The sequence below is a fragment of the Calliopsis andreniformis genome, chromosome 5 (assembly GCF_051401765.1).
Source record: "Calliopsis andreniformis isolate RMS-2024a chromosome 5, iyCalAndr_principal, whole genome shotgun sequence".
NCBI lineage: Eukaryota > Metazoa > Arthropoda > Insecta > Hymenoptera > Andrenidae > Calliopsis > Calliopsis andreniformis.
This window is the reverse complement of record NC_135066.1, coordinates 12,199,285-12,218,549: the sequence shown is the minus strand read 5'-3', so window position 1 is coordinate 12,218,549 and position 19,265 is coordinate 12,199,285. Positions and strand designations below refer to the sequence as shown.

General features: G+C 31.7%; 3 protein-coding genes across 4 annotated transcripts; 1 reads left to right on the top strand and 2 right to left on the bottom strand.

The window, feature by feature from the left end:
* Window positions 1-1,497: 1,497 nt before the first annotated feature.
* Window positions 1,498-4,323, top strand: LOC143179359 (uncharacterized). Of its 2 annotated transcripts, XM_076378552.1 has the most exons (6): window positions 1,498-1,537; window positions 2,391-2,580; window positions 2,755-3,603; window positions 3,675-3,821; window positions 3,907-4,140; window positions 4,219-4,323. In XM_076378552.1, the coding sequence occupies exons 2-6, from the start codon at window positions 2,518-2,520 to the stop codon at window positions 4,243-4,245; spliced, it is 1,320 nt and encodes a 439-aa protein (XP_076234667.1). In that variant the 5' UTR covers window positions 1,498-1,537; window positions 2,391-2,517; the 3' UTR covers window positions 4,246-4,323. The 2 variants fall into 2 exon arrangements, with proteins under 2 accessions (XP_076234667.1, XP_076234664.1); XM_076378549.1 differs by lacking the exon at window positions 1,498-1,537 and having other exon boundaries at window positions 2,179-2,580.
* Window positions 4,324-4,500: 177 nt separating this feature from the next.
* LOC143179362 (iron-sulfur cluster assembly 2 homolog, mitochondrial) lies at window positions 4,501-5,723 on the bottom strand. Its single transcript, XM_076378553.1, has 3 exons — window positions 5,515-5,723; window positions 5,108-5,329; window positions 4,501-5,032 (listed from the first exon to the last, which is right to left on the bottom strand). The coding sequence occupies exons 1-3, from the start codon at window positions 5,589-5,591 to the stop codon at window positions 4,858-4,860; spliced, it is 474 nt and encodes a 157-aa protein (XP_076234668.1). The 5' UTR covers window positions 5,592-5,723; the 3' UTR covers window positions 4,501-4,857.
* A 3,684-nt stretch (window positions 5,724-9,407) lies between these two features.
* Mas (trypsin-like serine protease domain-containing protein masquerade) lies at window positions 9,408-19,138 on the bottom strand. Its single transcript, XM_076377824.1, has 11 exons — window positions 19,036-19,138; window positions 13,479-13,783; window positions 12,909-12,942; window positions 12,314-12,771; window positions 12,053-12,235; window positions 11,777-11,900; window positions 11,419-11,598; window positions 10,569-10,824; window positions 9,991-10,268; window positions 9,761-9,915; window positions 9,408-9,575 (listed from the first exon to the last, which is right to left on the bottom strand). The coding sequence occupies exons 1-11, from the start codon at window positions 19,136-19,138 to the stop codon at window positions 9,408-9,410; spliced, it is 2,244 nt and encodes a 747-aa protein (XP_076233939.1).
* Window positions 19,139-19,265: the final 127 nt, after the last annotated feature.

The following is a 19,265-nucleotide window of genomic DNA, read 5'->3' as shown; positions in this document are numbered from 1 at the left end:
CTATGGCTTGATTCATTCCACTTTCATCCTAGGGGATGAAAAAGGGAAAAACATCCGAGGAAGGATCGTTCGATTAAACTCCCCAACCTCATTTCGCTCGAACGCACGAATGTCGTTAACGAAATTCGTTAACGACTCATGCGATCCTGTCGTCTCGCGAGATTGCTTCCTAGCCCACTTCAGGCTACGATCGGGGCGATTTTCCAGCAAAATGGAGAACGTGTCTCCCCACCAAACCCAACCGTGACGCTGTCGCTATTCGACATTTGCATCTGTTTCAAAACGCCAAAGTATAGATAATAGAGATCTTATTTGAATATTCGAAGGCTCTCCTATGCCACTTAACAATTTCCAGATGGAATTAATGTGTTACGCGAAATAAAACTGGATGTTTCGTGAAGCAAAATTAACCATAATGGATTAAGAATTAGTGGATTGAGAATTAAGAATTCTTTAAAATTACCAATTAGGTGAAAATACGTAATACGCAATTAACAATATTCTCGAATTTGAAACATTTTGATATTTAGTATAGATCAGATTTTAATACCTGAAATATATTACTGTTAAAGTGAAGATTCATTTTTATGAAAATGTTTCAAAATTTATGGTCTGTAAGGTGATTAATTGTTAAAACAGACTAAAAAAAATATTGAGTACAGATATTGGGTATGAATAGCTAGTTAATTTTGGCAACAGGAATCCACAAGAAAATAAAATATAATAGTAGCCATTGTAAAATTTTTTTATAAATAAAAAATTTTGTCCTAAACTACTAATATAGGCAAAATAAATAAATACCTGGGGATCCAAACAAGTAATTACTAATTGAAAATATCAGGAAATTACCAATTAGTTATGTCAATTAAACCAAATCTTCTTATCCTAAACCATGTTCAAATGAGCAGAATCCTACTGCAGTTTCATACAAAATATTCTACACTACCCTGTAAACAATATATTTGCACTATATATTAGGGATATTAATAAATACTTTTTATTATAAATCATATACATATACATGTAATATATATAAGATTCTCTATAAAAAATTTACATCTGATAAAGATAATAAGTGGATAGCTTGCTCAATTAATATTATTTGATATTATATCACATACACATGATACTGATATGTGATAAGAAATTAGGACATTAGAAATGAAATGCATAGTAACAAACATTAAAAAGAATTAATTCTCTAATTGAGAAAGAAACGTTAAACACTATTTTTCTAACACTTGATTCTCAACTATTCATATTTCATGTAACACTCATGGATCCCATACATCTTTGTTATTTCTTGCATAGCATTTTAATCCTTCTACAATTTAGTCTAAGAAAAGACTAAACTTGTTGCGAAAGGCATAAGTAATACAATCAATCAAAACTATATAACACATCATAAATATTAATATACATACTCAGCTAAAATTTATTATCACATACATCATTTTTCTAATACGTATTATATTAGAGAAAGTAGTACAAATGAACTTTTTTAATGCAATAGACTAATCATCACAAGTTAAAACAAGTAAGGAAATACATTTGTTTGAGTATAGCAGAAATGTATATGATTTTTACCTTCCCTGAAACTTTGTTATAATGTTAAAAAATTTTAATGGCTCAAATGTAAGATTGTAAAATCAGTTTAGAGGTTAGTGTTCATATTCGCTGAATGAAACTTTATAAATCATACTGTCACTAACTTATAAATAATATTCTATCTGCACACTCTGTCTGCGAAAGTCACATTAATCTCTAATTTAATTTTTCTCCTTTTTTAACATACTTTCACAGCAATTAACGTGGGTACAAATACAAGCAAGAGGTCAGACTCTATAGCAATGAAACCATTGTTAATTCATTATCTAGTGAACTTTATAAAAGTTCACATTCTCTAGCTTATTGTTATATGTTACATTATTATCGTTTTACTACTGTATATCCTTCAAAATTCTACACTTACAAAGTAGTCTACTGCTTATCTTATAAATTTAGAGGTGGATTGAATTTGATTTTGATTCGTGAATGTAAATAAAAGTTTCTTATAGATATTAATAGAAACAAATAATCTTTTATGATACCTTGTTAAGATAAGACGTATTATCAAAGATGTAATTGCGTTTTGAATTTGTTAATGTCAGTTAATGAAATATCGACGAGCGTTCACGTTCGATTTAAAAATCGACAGACAGCCAACTTCTCTTCGATGAAATATCTTGACAATCAGCACTTGATATAAAATTTCATGTAAGGGGCGTTTTGTTCACACATGTTTTTCGTTTACGCGATTTTGTTGTGACTTTAGTGCGGAATCGTATAGTTTTTCCTTCGCATAAATGTAATTTACTGTACATTGTCGGGAAGTGACATTTCTGTTCAAGCTGCTACTATGCATGTATTTCCTGTCAGGAAATACTGTGCTACGGTAGATTCTGCCACAATGAGCAATTTTTAATAATTATTACACAAGGTCGTAGCACGTTAAAAAGAGAAAGAGCAGAAAACATTATGGAGGGTGTCAATGGGCAATTACAAACCAAATATCAAAAGATTGCCACAGAATATTCGAAAGTAAGGAATGTTTGTTATGACGTTTATGCAAAATTTAAAAACATTTGTAATCTAATTATTATCAATTAATGCTTTAACATTATACACAGTTTTTCATATAACCTATTTATCCTCTATAACATAATGTCTATAATTATTTATTATACAAGCATTAACAAAATGTTTATCCTTTAGATTCGTGCTCAAGCAAATGTTCTAAAAAAGGCTGTGATCGATGAACAAGCACGTAATGCAGATATTCGGGAACAATTAAAGGAGAAGGAAGTACAACTTCGCAGAGCAGAACAAGAATTAGATAGTTTATCATTTCGAAATCAACAACTGACCAAACGTATAACTGTATTACAAGAGGAACTGGACAAGACGCAAAATAAATCCAAAAAAGGAAAAAGTAAAGTATCAGAAAATAGTAGTCAAATATCAACAGCACCGAATCATATTTTAGATGAGGAATTTCAGAAGAAAATAGTTGAGAATGCTCAATTATTATCCTTGATCAATGACAAAGATAGTGAAATTGAAAGTTTAAATGAAAGGATACAACAGCTAGAATACAAACTAGATCATAGTGAAAAGTCTAAAGTTGAATTAGAATGCCAACATCAAGATGCAGTTGATAAATTAGAAAGAGAAAAAAATGAGTTGCTAAAAAAATTAAATGATAAACAGAAACAAGAGGAAACAGTATCATGGTCCAGTAATGAAGGTAAACGAGATGGATACGATTTCGATACTAGATTAGGGCTTTCTAATCATCGTCAAATGGAACCATCTCCATTTTCATCGCCATTGGCCTCGCGTAGATCATCAAAATCTATCAGTGAAGGACGACCACAGAAAACACAAGAAGAAGGTAATGATTTTGATCCTTCAAAATCATGTGATGTAGAAAAAGAAATGAATTATTGGAAGGCACAGTATCACATACTTAAATTAAAGTATGATGAAATAGAGCAACAGGAAAATTTAAGTAACATGCAAATCGAAAATGAACCTTTGCAATCAGCAACAATAAATCATATGGTAAATTTACCTTGTGATAGTTATATAAACTTCTTTTTAATGTCTATTTAATAAATAAATATTTGTAATAGATGGGAAGACTAACGGTACCTTTTACGATACCCGAAGAAATTGAAGCTAGAGAAGCAAAAATCAGAGATTATTTTCTCCAAGAAATTGATAAATTAATAATGGAGAAACATATTTACCATGTTAAAAATTTAGCAATGGCTGCTAATGTAACTACATTACTTTTTTATTATTCTTTGTGTGTAAACATTATACATTAACAAATTAGATCTTTCATTCTAAAAATGTTTTCAGAGTGAAGTTATGCAAATTCATTTAGACACAAGTGAATCAAAAAGAGAAAAATGTGACACTGCACTCACAGAAGCACTCTCGAGTTGCAGTATTTTACAAAAAGATAAAGAAATACAAGAAGGAAATTACAAAGCGCAACTTAGTACTATGAGTGAACACCTTGCTAATATGAATGAGAAACTTATTTCTCAAACAGAAGAAATACAACAATTGAAGTTTGAACTTGCAAACAAGGTAAGCATTTATAGAAAACTATAAATCCTAAAATTATAAATTCTGTGTATGGTTTAATAATTAAATTTTAATTTTCAGAATAATAAAAAAGGGAAACAGAAGTGATATCGATCAGATTACACATTAATAATTACTGACATTCCATCAACAGCATGAATAAAAACAGATCATTGGTAACTTTAATTTCGTGTATATATGACTCTTATATCTGACACAATAATTACAAAGTTTGGTCATACTCCAATTAATGTGCTAAAGAATTTATGAAATCAATATCATGTTATTTATGAAATTAAAGTAAGATACACTGTTAACATTTATTTTCTAAATATTTATAATATAAAAATTTACATTTTACATAGAATCATAAATTACATGGTACTATCATTTACATATATTCACAATCAGTACACTGTAATATCAATTGAACAGTTTGTTCCTCGATAACTCGAATTAAAGCTTTGTTTATATTTTAATTGTTATAAAATAAAATATGTCAGCATGTACATAAATCTCTTTAAATATTCAATGTGTAATAGTAATAGTTAAATTAAATGAAAAATGTGCCCTTCTAACAAAGTATGAACAAGATACTTTTGAATGTTATTTTAAGACAACAATAAACAACATCGCTAAAGTCTCTTTGGTCTAAATTCAATACATAAATATATATATTATATATATATATACATATAATTTTCATGTACATAGGAACTATTATAGTTTAATAGAAAAACTGGCTCCACAACTACAACCTTGCTCAGCTAAAGGATTATTTGTTATTCTAAAAGCAGAACGTATTAGTTCTGTGTGATATTCTATTGTTGCTCCTTTAATATATTCTAAAGACGTTGAATCTATAACCACTTTGGCACCATCTTTTTGGAATACTCTGTAACATAATATTTCATTTAATTGATGTTTAAGCAAAGGATACAGCATAGTTGCTTTTCTGGCATAATCTTACTTGTCATCTTCATTTATGTTTGTATCCAAGTCAAATTTATATTGAAACCCAGAACAACCTCCACCTTCTACCGTAACCCTTAAATAAGTACTGTCATTTGTAACTTCTTTTAAACGTTTGACACAACTATCTGTAATTATGATGCCATTATCAGGTTTAACTGCAGCCTCTGTTGACATTCCATTCAAAGATGAAACTGCAGATACATTGTACCATGGGGAACTATAAATCAAGGTTAGTTTTTATCATTTTATCATTATTATAACTCTACAAGTACTTAAAACTTGCATTTTACTTACTGTCGTTTTACAGTTAATTATCAAAATTGAATATCTTTTATCATTAAATGGACTTTAAGTTGAATGAAGTAAAACGAATGATATATGTAAAACTTAAAATTCACTTACGTTAATAAACGCGAAAAGTATCGGTTAGCAACGAAATTAGAAGACAATCCCCAAATCGTGTGTTTTAATTTAGCCATGTTTCTAACAAATGTGTGGCACTCAAAAAGTTCATTACAGGATATACTTGAATATGAATTATGCGTGACAGGAATTTAGTAACAAACCCTAGTTTCGTTATAACCCTAGGAAGACGTCTCAATCCTCAAGTGATTACGAATGTTCAAATTATATATTTACACAATTATTCCGCTCATCTATAGCAACATTGAAATGAGATAATACCTTTATTTAGTGCAAGAACTGTTTTTTCTAAATGTTATAGTAATTCAAAGATGGAAAATGTTTTAGCTATATCATTGTTAAAGCAAAAAGGGAAAGTAAATTCTGAAATGCTATTGACTTATTTAAATTTGTTACATTTGATTCAAACAATTTTTTTAGTTAATAGAATTTAAGTTTAAGAAGTCCAAGTGAAATCTACTTGTAGCCAAAGATAGAAATTCATTATCGATAGTTACTTAATATATTTTATTTATTTTTTATAAAAATTCGTTCTGATAATTAATAATTAAAAATGAAATCCTGTAGGTAAATGCTATAGTTAAAAATATTATCCAAATATTTTATGTCAAACAATTTCATGTAAATGCGTCTTTTATTTCTAGTTTTCATTCAATTTGCGCAGGCGTATCTAGAAGCGCATCTATTGGTGTTTAATGTATTATGTACTTTAAGTTCTTTTCATTTAAACTGTTCACGTTTATATACAAAGTTTATCCAACGAAGAAACGTTCAGTGAAAAGAAAATTTTGTATTCAAAGAAGTATAATATTATAAAGTATTTAAAAATATTTAAATACATATTTTTTATATTCGTGGAAAAATATTCTGAGGAAGGGAAACAGAGCTTCAATGTTTGTCAATTTAATGTTTTCGTAATTGTTTAGTTTTGAAGCTTTTATTGAATGAAGAAATATTGTATAATTATTATGCATTAAAAGTTGCAAATACATTATTAACTCTAATTTATTGACAATTAAGAATATACATCTAATATGGTTTAGTATTCAAGGTTATACTATTCAGGAAAAAATTAGTCAATAAGAAAAATAAGTCAAAGTTTATTTTCAATTATTTTTGAAAATTTTCTCGACTTTATCTAGTACTCTATTAATATTAATATTAATTTATTATATTATAATAGAAATACTTGAGTGTATATGTATTTAATATTTTTTAATACTTTACATATTCACATGAATTTGAATAAAAAAAGTGATGTGAAAAAAAGTAGATGCAAGTAACACCAAATTGGGCAGAAAGGAAAACATCAACGTGTTGCAGTTCTTGCTTGTGGTAGGTGAGTACAAATAAACATTTACCACTGATTTTTAATTTCTTTGAAATATAATCTAAAGTTCTTAAATCTCAGAAGAAGAAGAAAAATTTTCTTCATACAGAAGAAAAAAATAGCATTTCACATAAACTTCTATTATTCCTTGAAATGTTAAAGTCATTCTTGAAGCAAGTTTTGTATCTTTGCATAAATCAGGTGACAATTTCTAAATTAATCTACAAAATAGAACATTTGTCTTGTTAATAAATCTTTAATATATAAAGAGCATAAATTATAATACCATTCTGTACTGTACTTTCTACTTTAACAATACATAATATTGATTTTTATATTATAACAAATTTTTTACAATAATACGTTTCATAGACTTAAAATACTTAAAGTTTAACTTAATGTTTTGCAAATCGTGAAAAGGCTCTTAAAACTATTATTTAAAACCTATATTATGCAGGAATGTACAAAGCAGCATAGTAATATTTCGCTAAATGTATGATTTTCTTATTTTCTAATTCAACGTCTGCACCGAGTCATCCCCCTCGCCTTTCTCATATGTCTCGTTTATTCGACGCGAGCAACCCTTCGATGACGCTTAGGCGCGCACTGATAACCTCAGCTGATCAACTTTTCAGTTACCCAAGGGGTAACATTTCTTATGAAAGAATTGTAGCAACTAAAAAATCGCCACCACTCTTCCAAAAGAACGAATACGAACCACTCAGGGCAACTAAATAATTACTCAGCTGAAGTTGCCATAAGTGCGTGCCTAGCCTTAAGGTTTTCATGATCTCGATTAGTGTTTGGAGTTTCCCGGTGTAAGCAATAGCTGTCTGAAACAGTTTCCGACGTTACGCCAACATTGCAACTGCATCAATATTTGTTATCTGATATTCTAACATTTCTATGCGCGATTGCAATGTTAGCGAAACGCTAAAATAATTTTCCAAGCAGACATTAGCTTATACTTGGAAACTTCGAGCGCTAATTTATTAGTCGCACTCTAATGAAAATTTTATTTTCGTATTTTTAGTTAAGTCATTATGAAAACATTACAAATACTGTGATTAGATTACTAAAGTACAGTGTTTTAATGTGTTCAGAATTTGTATTGCTTTGTTTATTTAAATAATTTCGTTTTCAATATTCACATAAAGTTATGTATTGATCTGGTAGCATTATCAGTGTTAAATATCACCTACTATTAAAACATCGATTGAACATTTTCGCTTCTCCGTCATTTTAAGCAAATCACGCTCACAAGTTCTACTTAAAAGTTTAGAAATACATAATTATGACCTTATGACTTCTGGTCAATGAAAATTTAATTTCTGTAGAAATGTGTTGGCTAATTGTGAAATTGGTACATGAAAAAATATACATATATATTAATATATATTAGGTAATTGTTTTAATATAATTTTTTCCTAAATAAAATAAGAAAAGTCATAATTGAAAATACTATAGAAACCGTTTTAGTATCAAAAAATGTACATGTTCTTAACATGCCACTAGAGCCTTGTTATTATATTTTTGAAATTTTGTCTAGACAAAAATAAATTATAAATGACAAGTTTCGTACAAAATGAATACAAGTAATCGGTCGATAACTAAACACCGAGCAAATCGCGTCACGTGGTTAGTTAAGAGAGATTATTGTATATTTCAAATGATACCTTCTTTTTCTACAATCCCACTACTTAGGTCAATTTCGTTTTCTTAAGTAGAGTATTTCATGAACACTAGAATGTTTAAGTATCAATAGCCTTAATTTGTTTTATCAATTCTGATGGTTTTGTCTTCATTTTTCATTCCATATCACTACATTTTCAAAAATCGCTGTATTTTCAATAAAACTAACTCTCATTGTATGATTTTATATAAATAAATAATATATATTTGTGTCCCCTACTAGTTATTAATCAGTAACAATTGATTACTCAATGGAAACCGTATGTCGTAAGAAGAAATATTTTTGTCATTTAGAAGTGACGCACTTGATGGCACGATCATTTGAAAAAAGTCATAAATTAATCTTAATATATCTCACCAATAATGTTTAATTCCTAAGAAATTTCGTGAGATTGTTCACAATACAATAAACTTTCGTTTTTCATGTATCATGAGAACGAATTGCATTTGAATACACTAATGAAGAATTCTTTCTCATTTGTTAAAATTATAAAATATATCTAACGTACGATTCAAACAATTTTTTATCGTTATATAATACATTTTTTATAGAGATTAAAAAAAAACGGAAGTTTATTGTCACACTATATAAAAATAAATTACTATAACAAAATTTCGTTTACCTTATTAAAGCTAAAACATTTACTATAAATATTTCATAAATATTTCAACAGTTCAAAAGTTTAAATTTTATAAGAATTTATCGCGTTTGTATTGTGTATGAAAAAAAGTTTTCTTGTTCAATTTGCTATACATACACGTAACGAAAATGTTACGTCATCAAGCGCGCGAAGGTACTAGGGCGTTTCCTTGGAAACGTCTTAATATTTATAAATAATATATAAAAGAGCTAAAGATTATTCACGGAAATGATTTGGTTAATCCAGCCAATAAATGCGGAAACTTTTACGTAAACGCCAGGAACATCCAATCTTCCACAACCGAAACCCCATGAAACGAGTCCAGCCAGTTCATAGAATCCATCATCTTGGCATACTAGAGGACCTCCTCCATCCCCCTAAACGTCAAAGTACCACGATTAGTATAAAATTATTCATATCAGATCTTATAACTATATTTTGCACCTAAAAACAAACGAAAAATTGAACACCAATACAATATTCATATCAGCTTGCATTTGGTACTTATTACTTTTACAATAGGCTTTAAAAATTATTAGTAACTGTTATGTATTATCATTACCTGACATGCATCATTGCCCTGTTCACCACCAGCACAAAAACTACTTGCTGGTAAAATGAAAATTTTTTCAGTCACAGCATTGACTTTTCTTATACATTCAGCATCGCTGACGATTGGTATTTCGGCTTCTCGTACTCTAAGTGGGATAGGTCCAGCTATACGTGTATAAATGCATACAGATTAGTGAATTTAAAGAATGTCATAAAGTTTTGTATCATATAAAAGTTTACCTTCTCCCATGTATCCATAACCAGTGACAGTGCACCGTTTACCAGCTGTGTGGCTGACTCCTCGAGCAGGTAAACATACAAGACAGACACCATCCTTGAGTTCTGCTTGTCCATGAAGTTTCAACAATGCAATGTCATTATCCAAAGTTTGACTGTTGTGATTATGGTGAATGTAAGTTGTTGCTACTCGTAAAGTTTGAGCACCAGGGCTTCCGTATTTTCTAGTCAGGTCATGGTCACCAACCCTCACATAAATTGCATCTCCAGATCTTACGATACTGCAAATTAGAAATTGATATTTTTATTATTCAGATTTTGAAGAACAGATTCATCTGTAAAAGGTCTCACAGAGTAGAGCTGTTCATTGTGAAATACACGAGCACCTTGATGCCTGGTGAGATACCTGGGCAAAAAAAATTATCCAAGTATCCAGGTCGATATCTCGACCCAAGAATCAATCGCTAGCTTAGTTGCTACATGGGACACTTAAGCAATTTTTGTCTACTCGAATACCTATCTCAAAAATACCCAGATACCCAGTTATCTCAAATCCCTATTCCAGTTCTAGAGAAACTTACTTTGTCACACAATGTGCAGCAGTAAGGACCCATTGTGTCCCGATAAGCGCACCTCCACAAAGATACTGATTGAGGGAATTGATGAGAGCAACTTGCCAACACCACTCGTTCGCGTCTGCATCTTCTCCTCCAACAACACGCGCTTCCCTTTGCAAGCTACGAGCTTGAATTGGCCCACGTGACGTTCCTTTTACTCCGCACACGTATTTACTATATACAGGACTTCTCATAGTAGTCGTTACTGTTGTTGTTTCATCTGTAAAACCAACAATCCTTTCAAAATTTCTTAATAGAACATAATCATAAGAAATGGTAAAAATTGCAGAAGGTTTATCGCTGTAAATTCGTAGCCCGAGATGGGCCACGAGCTTATAACGTATAAAAGACTTTCGACGTTGATTTATATAAGGTGTTCGACGACAAATTTCGGAAGTTTTAAGAAGGATTTATACATAAAAAAATGGGAAAAAATCGGAAATGGCAAAATCACATTCAAGACTTTGTTTTGGAGTTATTAATTATTGAGAAATGTGTCTGACTTGGGACTTATTCCACTGATTTTGCTGTGTCTGACTCGACTAGTGCGCGTTGGCAGTAGAATGAGTCCTAAGTCAGACATATTTCACGCGAATTTGAAGCGTTTTCTCAACAATTAATAACTGTGAAACGAAGCCTTAAACGCTATTTTGCCATTCTTTATTTTCGTCCTATTTTGTCATGTAGAGTCTCCTACAGATCAACATTTCTGACAGCAATTGCCAAATACTCAGTATAATGGTGACTAATTTTAGTATTTAACGTTAATTGGAAGTGAAAGTATGTGAAACACGTAATCAAAAATTTAACTTACACATTGTCGTTGTTAAAGGGGTGGTGTATGGTCTCGCAGTAACATACATCGTGTCGTTTCTATTACTCAAAGTAGGCTCACTGGAATTCCCGCCAATGAATTCTCGGATCAGCGATTTTGGTGCACAACATTGGTATCCTTGCTTCTTACATTTGAACAAATTCGTTAGCTCAGCATTTCCTAAACAGAATTTCATACAATATTTGATATAATTTGATGTCTTCTCTGCCTCTGAAGTGATATATGAAGCTGTTCATTTTCACACAATATGAATTACATTAGAATATATTTACAGCATTTATTCAATTTTGTGTATAATTAGAAGAGAGAATGTAAACAGAAAGACACAATTACTTACTGAAACAAGTGAAAGATAAATAAGAAACTATACAAGACCCAGGACACTCTGGGCGAGGATCTGGCGGTAAAGAGACTGTAGTGATCGGTGGCCTCGGTGTAGGTCTTGGCCTTGGCCTTGGAGTCTGATACAAAGAAGATAAGTGTCACTACGCGTGTCCTCCGTACTTCAATATCGAACTTCAGTTCTTTTCTTATATGGGTCACTCATTATCTTACTTGCCTCAATTTATTCGTTCCTTGAAAGGGTTCTACCGAAAAAAAGAAATAGAATCACCTGCGGCGGGCTTCTCGTGTTGTCGCAACAGATTGATCCAGATTGGCAGGTTGATGTCTTCGCTATTATCACGTTCGGCCGTTCGCAGAAGGCTGCCATAATGTTCAAGAGGCAAAACCCAGCACATGGTGGTAATTTCGGTTGCGGTGGCACCGTGGTTGGCCGAATAGTTGTCGTCGTTTCCTAATCATAATTATCGTAGTCAAAACAAAATATACAACTCTTTAATGTCTATCGACAAATTAATATACTCTTAGTTACCGTCTTCAAAAATGCGTCTATGACGCAACAAGACCCATCATCAGGACACTCAGCGTCAGCGTCTACTTTATCGCATAGAATGGCGAAAAATCCGCTAACACATTCGCCCTTGCAGGGTTTCTTATTGGTAATCTTTGGCCTTATCGTGGTCGTTGGATGCTGCGTCGTCGTGATCGTGGTGATCGGTGTTGTAGTTGTTGACACGTTTGTATGGTCGGATATACTGGGCCTCGTGGTCGTAGAGGATCCTTTATGCGATGTATTGACGCTAGTCTTTTCGTCAAATCGACTCGAATTCGCTCGATCGATGACTCGCAACTCGGGTGGAGGAGAATCTCCAAACGCGTCTCTGGATACGCAACATTTGTATCCTGGTTTGCATAGACTTTCTATCACCAAAACGGCATCGCAGTAATCGGCGATTCGCTCTGCCATGCAGATTCCAGTGCATGTCTTTACTATGGGAAATAGATATTGATTAGAAGCTTAGATTAGATTAAAAGCTTTTTTTATTCGTATAGAGGGATTCAGAACTACAGATAAATTAAGGAGTGGTAGAGAACGATGAAAGAAATACTTTTTGAAAAATACATACGCGACGTTTTGTTGACTGACTCTTTTTGACCATCCTGAAAAAGACAAAAGGTCTGCTCTAAGTCTTTGTGTCTGGATCTAAGAATTTTGAAACTTTTTAAAATACTGTGAACAGTAGAGTTATTAAGGACAGTATTAGGCCCAAACTACACTATTAATCCGATCACGATTCACTCACACTCCACTCTCAGTTCAATCAAATATTATTTCATTGCTTTTAAACGTAAGTATTGTATTTACATTATGAGTAATGCTCCAATTTCGATTCAGTCACATTTTAGAAGAATGGATGTCCAAGAACAGATCGTGAGCAGGCCATGATCGAATTGATGTATGGTTTGGGTCTTATGCTCTACTTTAACAAGTCCTCGAAAATTTCTTACTTTGAAAAATTTCTTTTTAAGATACAACCATCTGACTCTTAATAATTAGAGGAAGGATGCTATTTAATTGTTCTCAATGAAAGTTTCTCAATGACGCATAATTGATTACTACGTTCTTAACACATCCCAGTGCGTTAAAATGAATGTTCACGCCTGAGAAGATCATAAATAACATGTTGCTAACGTACAGAAGCCACTTTCTGCGTGGTCGTAGTGGAAACCGTCGTAACTGCAGTAGTTGTCGAAGGCGCAGTTGCGGCTGTAGTTGTCGTCGTCTTAATAGTTGTGGCTACTGTCGGAGCCGGGCTGTTGTCTTCGAGGATGTTATCAGAAGTGCCAGTGCTGTTTATGGGCGCTTCGATACAACATCTCATACTGGTAGGGCATTGCACGTGTTCGAGAACTTCGTAACATATTAACGTGGCGAACGCGTGGACACACACCCCTGGACAGTCTGCACTGTTGGCAGTGCTCGTTATAGAATCTAGTAAACCTGTGCCAAGGTGAAAGAATGTGTTTAAGCGTAAACATATAATTATATCAAAATATTTAATATAAAAATATAGTCAAGATGAATATTTTATCTAAGGAATCGTTATAAAACGATATATTGAATCATCCCATAAACAATGTTTCAAAAAATCATTTTATTCGTAAAGAAATTAATGTGTATTGTTATTCTGAGTTCAGGTTTTGTTGAATAGTACATTCTACCACCAATTCCTACCCATCAGATAATTTTTGAGGCTCTTCTTCGAAGGATTCTTAATGTTTTTAATTAAAATGTAAAACACTTATAAGATGATCTACTAATTATGAGAAAATAGGTATGCTATGTATGCACGTATATTTGAAGAGAAAAAAAAAAAGTAATCAATAATTTGATCAAACTGAATCACCATGTTATAAAATTCAATAACTGTTACAAGGAATTCGATAACAGAAATGTTGACTGCTTCAATAATCCTAGTATTAACATTTTATTATTCTTCTGAAACGTATAGGAAGTTAACTTTACTCAAAATTTAATGTATTAGATTACTGGCGTTGCAATCATCATTAATCACGCACTGTATTCTTTTAAACGTATAATTTGCTAACACTGATTCTTCACACCGATATTATCTAATCTGTGTAGTTTCTGAAATTACGAGGTGCTTCTTATTCACTTATTATAATTTCTCGACAGTAACTGTACATTGGGTGTAGGTACCGTAGTCAGGAGAGATTCCTGCATACGTAATCCTATTATCTCTCTCATACGGAATAAAGTAGTGAAGGATGACTAAACTTGATCTTGACAGTCGATGGACCTTCGATAGCAGTGAACAACCTGTCTGAGCACTTCTCTTTCCGTAAACAGTTTATTTTCATCTCTTTGTAAGTGAGTAGCGTAGAATTACAGTGGAGAAATGACGATGTCATGCAACATTAAAGAAACTTTCTTGCTATCATGTAATACTGAAGAAATCTTCTTTTACTCAACTTTTAACTTATATTTATAATATTTAACAATTATTTTTTATAACTTTTTATAATACTTCATTATACACATGTACCATATCATATTACACATAATTGGAAGTATTTTAAAAAAATACCCAACAATATCTTTCAATCAACCTAATAGTATTGTATGTATAATAATTTTCAGTAAAAACAAAAGCAATATACGATAAGAAAGATGTTAGCTTTAGAATCTAATAAATGAAGAACATCCGATTTTCAATTTGCTCCATCTCTATTCGACAAAATATAATAACTGGCACATAAAATACGGAAAATTCACAATTTAAATTAATTTTAATTTATCAACCAATTTTCGATTAACATCCTGAACAAATTTTCATTTTCACTTGGTGTTTCCTTTATTTATCTGATTCGTTTAATGTCAAATTCGCGCGGATATGATTGACGCGCGATATGAAGTATGTTATAGATAGGTGTGCGTTCGATGAATGCGACTAATGCATTTAGGCGGGTACAATGAACTGAAAAATTATTATGTATGTTGTACAGTTACAAATGTGTCATCACTCACATCAATCGCATGTACTTATTCGAAAGTAAACAAAAGCAATATGACTGGTCAAGTCAGTGATACATTTATAGAGTAGTTGTAGGTATAATTTCAGTAGCCAATCACTAATTTATTAAATCATCACTAATTTATTAATCCATCATTAACTTAATGAATCATATGCAGCTTTAAGTGTGTAGCATATATAATTTATTGTACGAGTTATTAAGGAACTATAAAGTAATAGCTACAATCAGTTTCTAACATTAAGGACATTCTTAAATATCTTTTACATCTTATTTCTATTATTCATAACTTTTTGGAAACAGCTTATTTTCTTTAAATTGACAACAAGAATTGGGTAAATCTCTATAATTTTAAATGATTGTGATAAATTTAAAAAAAATATATTCACTCAACTTTTATCAATACCTGGAACATACAAACTTCGCATAATAAGAGAAATTGACCACTTTTCCATTGCTTCGCAATATAGGACCCAATTCTCCAAATACATACATGTAAGTCAGAGTCAAGAATCCAACTTCCGGTGCGCAATTTAAATACCAGACATCTGACGATGAGCATATTTTCACATTGATGTATGAGAAACGAGTAGATACTGACAGGTAGATACTGTCAACCGTGTTAATTCAAACTAACGACTAAAATAGCAGATTCATAACAAAATTACAAATTCTAGAAAAAAATCACGAAACAACGATACATGAAAATTAGAAATGATACTTTACAGAAATGATAGAAATGATAATTCGCAGAATTAAAATATATCGTATACTTCCACGTTTAGTAATCTGTTTAAAATTCGCATAAATTTAAAATTGTTGAAAACGTGTTCTTGTCAGTTCCTGCTTCAAATGTGTAGAAAGCTACGAAATTGATTTTTTCAAAATGTACAAATTTAACCTGCTAAGATCGAAAACCGACGAAAGTGTAAGAAAAGTGATAAGTACGGTTCGGTTCTTTACGACGCGCGAGCAAACAAACTCGACAAAATTCGCACGGACCGTTGCATAGATTCCTATGGTGTAGCTGTTTTCACTTTGACGGGTATATAACGGCCCAAACAAACATAACGGTAGTTAATTAAACGGCTCAACTCCATCGTATAGCTGCTTCGGGTACGTGCCTCTTCTAACGTAATTATTTCAGACCGATGACAAACCTGAATCTACATCCTTTTGACTTATCGAATTAATGAAGCGAGTCCATGAGGTTCGGTTATGCATTATGGTGGTATCAAAGTGCAAAATGTTACACCGAAAACACGTTAAGAACGATTATAAAAATATGAAGTATTAGAAGCAGTACATTTTTGTTAGGAAAATTATACAACTTGTCGTCTGTGAATTTTTTGAAACGTATACAAATTTTATAAACATTTCACTACTTTTTATCAAAAGATTAAATATAGATATAAGTACAGACTGATTTATTAGAAATTAGAAAACAATTTTCTAACTTAAATAGCTTCAATCAAAATTCTTTATAAATGCAAGCGAGTACGTGTAACTGGTCAAATTAATAATGCATTTGTGATAGTAGAGCAACGTATTTTTTATTTTAGAGTAACTATACAAATTGTTTTAATGAATTGTAGATGAACATAATGGATTTCATAAAGTAGGTATACCATATTAATATTAAAATTTAGCAATAATTTGTCTGTGGTAATATTTACTGATTATACAGTATACACAAAATTAATTTAAAAGTAGTATCGTTTCCCTCTACGATGTATATTTCGTTTGTGTTGGGCTCGCATATACAGTGCAGCATCACAAGCGTCATTGGTAATGGCGGGAGGACGAAGAAAGGTGCCTAAGCTTCGGAAGTTAGGTCGCACAGTACTGTAAGTTCTTTTAATTTAAATTTCTTCTTCATGAGAGATCATTTAATGTAGACTTTTAGATAAATAAAAATACGTAAGAATCTAACGATGAAAACACGTACTTTTTTTAGGGCCTCGATTTTGAAGAAACTTTTCACAGTAAATGTAAAACTAACGTGAATAGATTTATCTGGTTATGCATATTAGACACGAATATTTATTTAACATTAATTTCGTAAAATGGAAATAGAAATTACTTGATGTAAGTAACAATAACAAACCATTTTAATTAGAGGTTTTCAAAGCATCTGGAAAAAGATTCAAGCTTCTTTTCTATCATTCTAAATACAGTTTTTATAATAATCAAACTTCTAAAAGGGTGATGAAAAAGTACAGTTTCAGGAATCAGAATATTTGTACCCATTCTTTAGTTGCATTTGAAAATTAATAATGCAGTTGTGAATAATATACGTACACTAACACAAACATTCAGATGCATGCAGTTTTATCCAAATCTACAATAAATCAAAAATTACACGAAAAAATGAGTATAAACTAATAATCAACAAAGATAAACAAAAATCAAGTTCCTTTCCAAGATCTACCAGTCCCAATTAAAATTTTAACATAATTCATAAGAATTATTCGAAAGACTGCTATTATTTGACTGAAGTTTAAAAATTTCTAACAATTGCTAATGTTAGAAAGAAAAATGTATCCTCAGCATGATCCTGCATCAATAGTGTGTATTTTCAAAGAACTAATTGTCAAATTTGGACATACACAACATGATGTCCTATTTCTGTTCTATATGATGCTCTATTTCTAATTACTCTAATACATACAAGTAATAATTGCTAGTTGCGTTGTATGTGTATCATTGGGAACTTTTCAAGTCTGCCAACGGCCTCTTCACCAACACTGGACTGAGCGTCATCCGCATTGCGTTGTACAACTCTTAAGTGGGACAATCGCATCCTTCCAGATACTACCTTTACAAGTGTGCGCTACCATACGTTTGCGCACGCGAATTTCTATTTCTCGAAACCTCCTCTGCTACGAAATGATTTTATTTCCGGCTATTCTCCATGCTCAAGCAAATTGATTGCGACTAAAGAGTGATGAAGTCCATCAAATAGCTTTTGTGTAGGTCATGATAGGCGTATTAAAAGCGTAATTCCTTTGGCGCTTATTAAAACTGAATTTCACGAAATTCAGGCGAAAAGACTCTTTGAAAATTTTATTATTATCGTTTTATTATCGTTTCTTCAAAAATTCAAGCTTTCTAGTCAATTTTCTTTGGCGAACTTTTATGTAAAAGGAATAGAAAAGGAATCAGTTTAAATAAATTGCAGAATGTTGAAGCTCGTTTTACAAGAAACTCAAAAATATTTCACGAAATTTTTGTGCGCATAAACAAACGTATTGAAAAAACTATTTCTTGCAAATATAAAGTCTAACTTTTCATTCACGAAGATAGAAATACAGGAGCGCAGTAACGTGGATGCTATAAATTACCATAAGCGGTAAATTTCTCTTCTAGCGCACTTTTGTATGCACTTAAATTGCATCAGAGATTATAGCATACATATAAAAAATTACAGATTATTTACACAATTATATAACACTCTTTTATACTTTCGTTCACCCTGAGAACGCATCAAACCATAAGAATTTGAAATATCTAATATTCTTGTACCGATCCACTAATTACAGGCTTCAATTAAAACGTATTACGTGTAAACATAATTTAAAAATAAAAAGATGTAATATGAATAACGAGGTTTAACAAAACATCTATCTAAGGCGTCCTAATTTAGGAGCCGGAACAATGAAGCCGCTGATAATGGGAAGCAGTGGATGCTTAGCTTACCTGATAAGAAGCTGCCTGCCAAAGAATCGTCGTCCTGAGCAGTGACCGTTCCAGTAAGTAGGAGAAAAAGGACGATGCCCCCGGGGGCTGTTCCCAGTATCATTTTCAGCCTCCCTCGTTCCTTTTCCGTTTTTCCTTCTCTTCCTCTTCCTCTTCCTCTTCGTCAACTTTAAAGAGGCGGTCGCGAAAATAACTAAGGGGAGACACACTATGCTGTTACACGAATCGAA

Excerpts from the sequence above, each read along its gene's own strand:
- LOC143179362 (XM_076378553.1), bottom strand. The coding sequence starts at position 5,591 with ATGGCTAAATTAAAACACACGATTTGGGGATTGTCTTCTAATTTCGTT. Across the intron at positions 5,330-5,514 it reads TACTTTTCGCGTTTATTAAC|TTCCCCATGGTACAATGTAT; the intron begins GTAAGTGAATTT and ends CTTGATTTATAG. Across the intron at positions 5,033-5,107 it reads AACATAAATGAAGATGACAA|AGTATTCCAAAAAGATGGTG; the intron begins GTAAGATTATGC and ends ATTATGTTACAG.
- LOC143179359 (XM_076378552.1), top strand. The coding sequence starts at position 2,518 with ATGGAGGGTGTCAATGGGCAATTACAAACCAAATATCAAAAGATTGCC. Across the intron at positions 3,822-3,906 it reads ATTTAGCAATGGCTGCTAAT|AGTGAAGTTATGCAAATTCA; the intron begins GTAACTACATTA and ends AAATGTTTTCAG. Across the intron at positions 4,141-4,218 it reads AGTTTGAACTTGCAAACAAG|AATAATAAAAAAGGGAAACA; the intron begins GTAAGCATTTAT and ends TTTAATTTTCAG.
- Mas (XM_076377824.1), bottom strand. The coding sequence starts at position 19,138 with ATGATACTGGGAACAGCCCCCGGGGGCATCGTCCTTTTTCTCCTACTT. Across the intron at positions 11,599-11,776 it reads TTTATCTTTCACTTGTTTCA|GAAATGCTGAGCTAACGAAT; the intron begins GTAAGTAATTGT and ends AATTCTGTTTAG. Across the intron at positions 10,269-10,568 it reads GCTGCACATTGTGTGACAAA|TATCGTAAGATCTGGAGATG; the intron begins GTAAGTTTCTCT and ends TCTAATTTGCAG.